The 1,644-nt window shown below is 45.2% G+C and overlaps 1 protein-coding gene across 1 annotated transcript in view; it reads left to right on the forward strand.

Annotated features, from left to right (window-relative positions):
* Nucleotides 1-755: 755 nt before the first annotated feature.
* Nucleotides 756-1,644, forward strand: part of PPTG_08974 (hypothetical protein) — a gene marked incomplete at both ends in the record, with an annotated part of 2,520 nt that continues 1,631 nt past the window's right edge. Inside the window, one exon of the mRNA XM_008903730.1 lies at nucleotides 756-1,639. Coding sequence (XP_008901978.1) covers nucleotides 756-1,639 — 884 coding nt within the window. The remainder of the gene's footprint in view (nucleotides 1,640-1,644) is intronic.

Consider the following 1,644-nt stretch of genomic DNA (forward strand, 5'->3'; position numbering starts at 1 on the left):
ATCCAAACTTTTGGCGGTAAATGCTGATCACTGTTATTAAACGGGTAGTTGGAAAAAGATAGGGTGCTAATTATTTAGCATAGACTTTTATTTTCTGCAGAATATGCCTGGGAAACCTGCCTACAGCTGTAGCTTCGCGTTAGTAGCCGTTTCACTGCCAATTACGTAAATCAATGTAGCGCTGTAGTATAAGAGAATGAATGCGGGATCGTATCCGGATCAGTTAATGTATCATTTATTTTTCGAAGTCTATGCATTCATTTATGAATTTTCCCTCCGCAGCTCGAAACCTCATAAGAATCCATGCATATGTGTCAAAAATAAATGGATTCACTTGATATTTGTATTGCATGAAACTATGTGTAAACACACAACACATGGACATGAATAATCCCAGTTGGGTTGTTCGTTTACTGAAGCTCTACCAGTAAAAACAAAAACAAATGATGGGGTATCTAAAAGACAGGCCCATGCGCCCGATACAACTTAAATGGGAATGGAAAAAAATATTTTCAGAGATCTGAATGCCATCCAAGCCTATTTTATTACGAGCCAAAAGACAGGCTTTAACGATAGATTCCATTAAAAATTTGATGGTTTTTTTTCGTCTGAATGCCATCCAGAATCTTGCCTTCGAAGTTTTAGACACCACTTTGTATTCAAACTTCAACATGCTTCAGATCAAATTACAAATCCTAAATAAATTTGGATCATGGCTACATCATCCTCAATCACAAAACCTTTTTCATCAGCCAATGGCAAAGGGTGGCTATTACGCAGTGGCCGCGGGTCGCTATTACGCAGTGGCCGCGGGTCGCTCGACTGGCATCTTCACGACGTGGGGGGAGTGCGAAGCTCAGGTGAAAGACTTCACTGGCTGCAGATACAAGAAGTTCAAGACCCAGAGCGAGGCGCAGGCGTTCATCGACGCCTACAACGGCGCACAGTCAACCCCTAAAGCTAAAAGACCTAGAGAAGAGAGTACCGTGGCTGACGATGAATTGAGACCACCTCCCGCTCAGAAACTTAAACCCAATGAGACTCCGAAATCTACCGCCACAACTGCTAATGGCACTCAATTAACCGACAATTCCAAGCCCAGTGGAGGTTGGTGGTACGCTGTGGCCAAAGGGAGGAAGACGGGGGTCTTTCGGACGTGGAAAGAAGCCAAAATACAAGTGGAAAACTTCTTCAGGGCCAGTTTCAAGAAATTCCCGACAAAAGAGGAGGCCGAGGCTTTCGTGAACCAACATGCAACCGCTACAAAGAGCCAGGAAGGAAATCCTGACCCAAAAGATCCGACTACTTTAGTGGCTTTCTGTGATGGTAGTGCACTAGAGAACGGACGTCGGAAATGTCGTGCAGGATACGCCTGTATATTCCCACACTGTGAGGAATGGAATGTAGCCAAGACGTTAGTGGAGGATCGAGCCACGAACAACAGGGCGGAGTATATGGCGGCACTGGAAGCCATGAAGCGTGCCAATTTAGAGGACCCGGAGGGATCGCGCATGTTATTCATCTTCTCAGACAGTATGCTTCTGATCCGATCCATGACGGAATGGATCGGAACGTGGCAAAAGAAGAATTGGCTGAAATCTGATGGAACGCCAGTGCAGAATCGCGATCTCCTGGAGTTGTTGG

The sequence above is a fragment of the Phytophthora parasitica genome, assembly GCF_000247585.1.
Source record: "Phytophthora parasitica INRA-310 unplaced genomic scaffold supercont2.16, whole genome shotgun sequence".
In the NCBI taxonomy this organism is placed as follows: domain Eukaryota; phylum Oomycota; class Peronosporomycetes; order Peronosporales; family Peronosporaceae; genus Phytophthora; species Phytophthora nicotianae.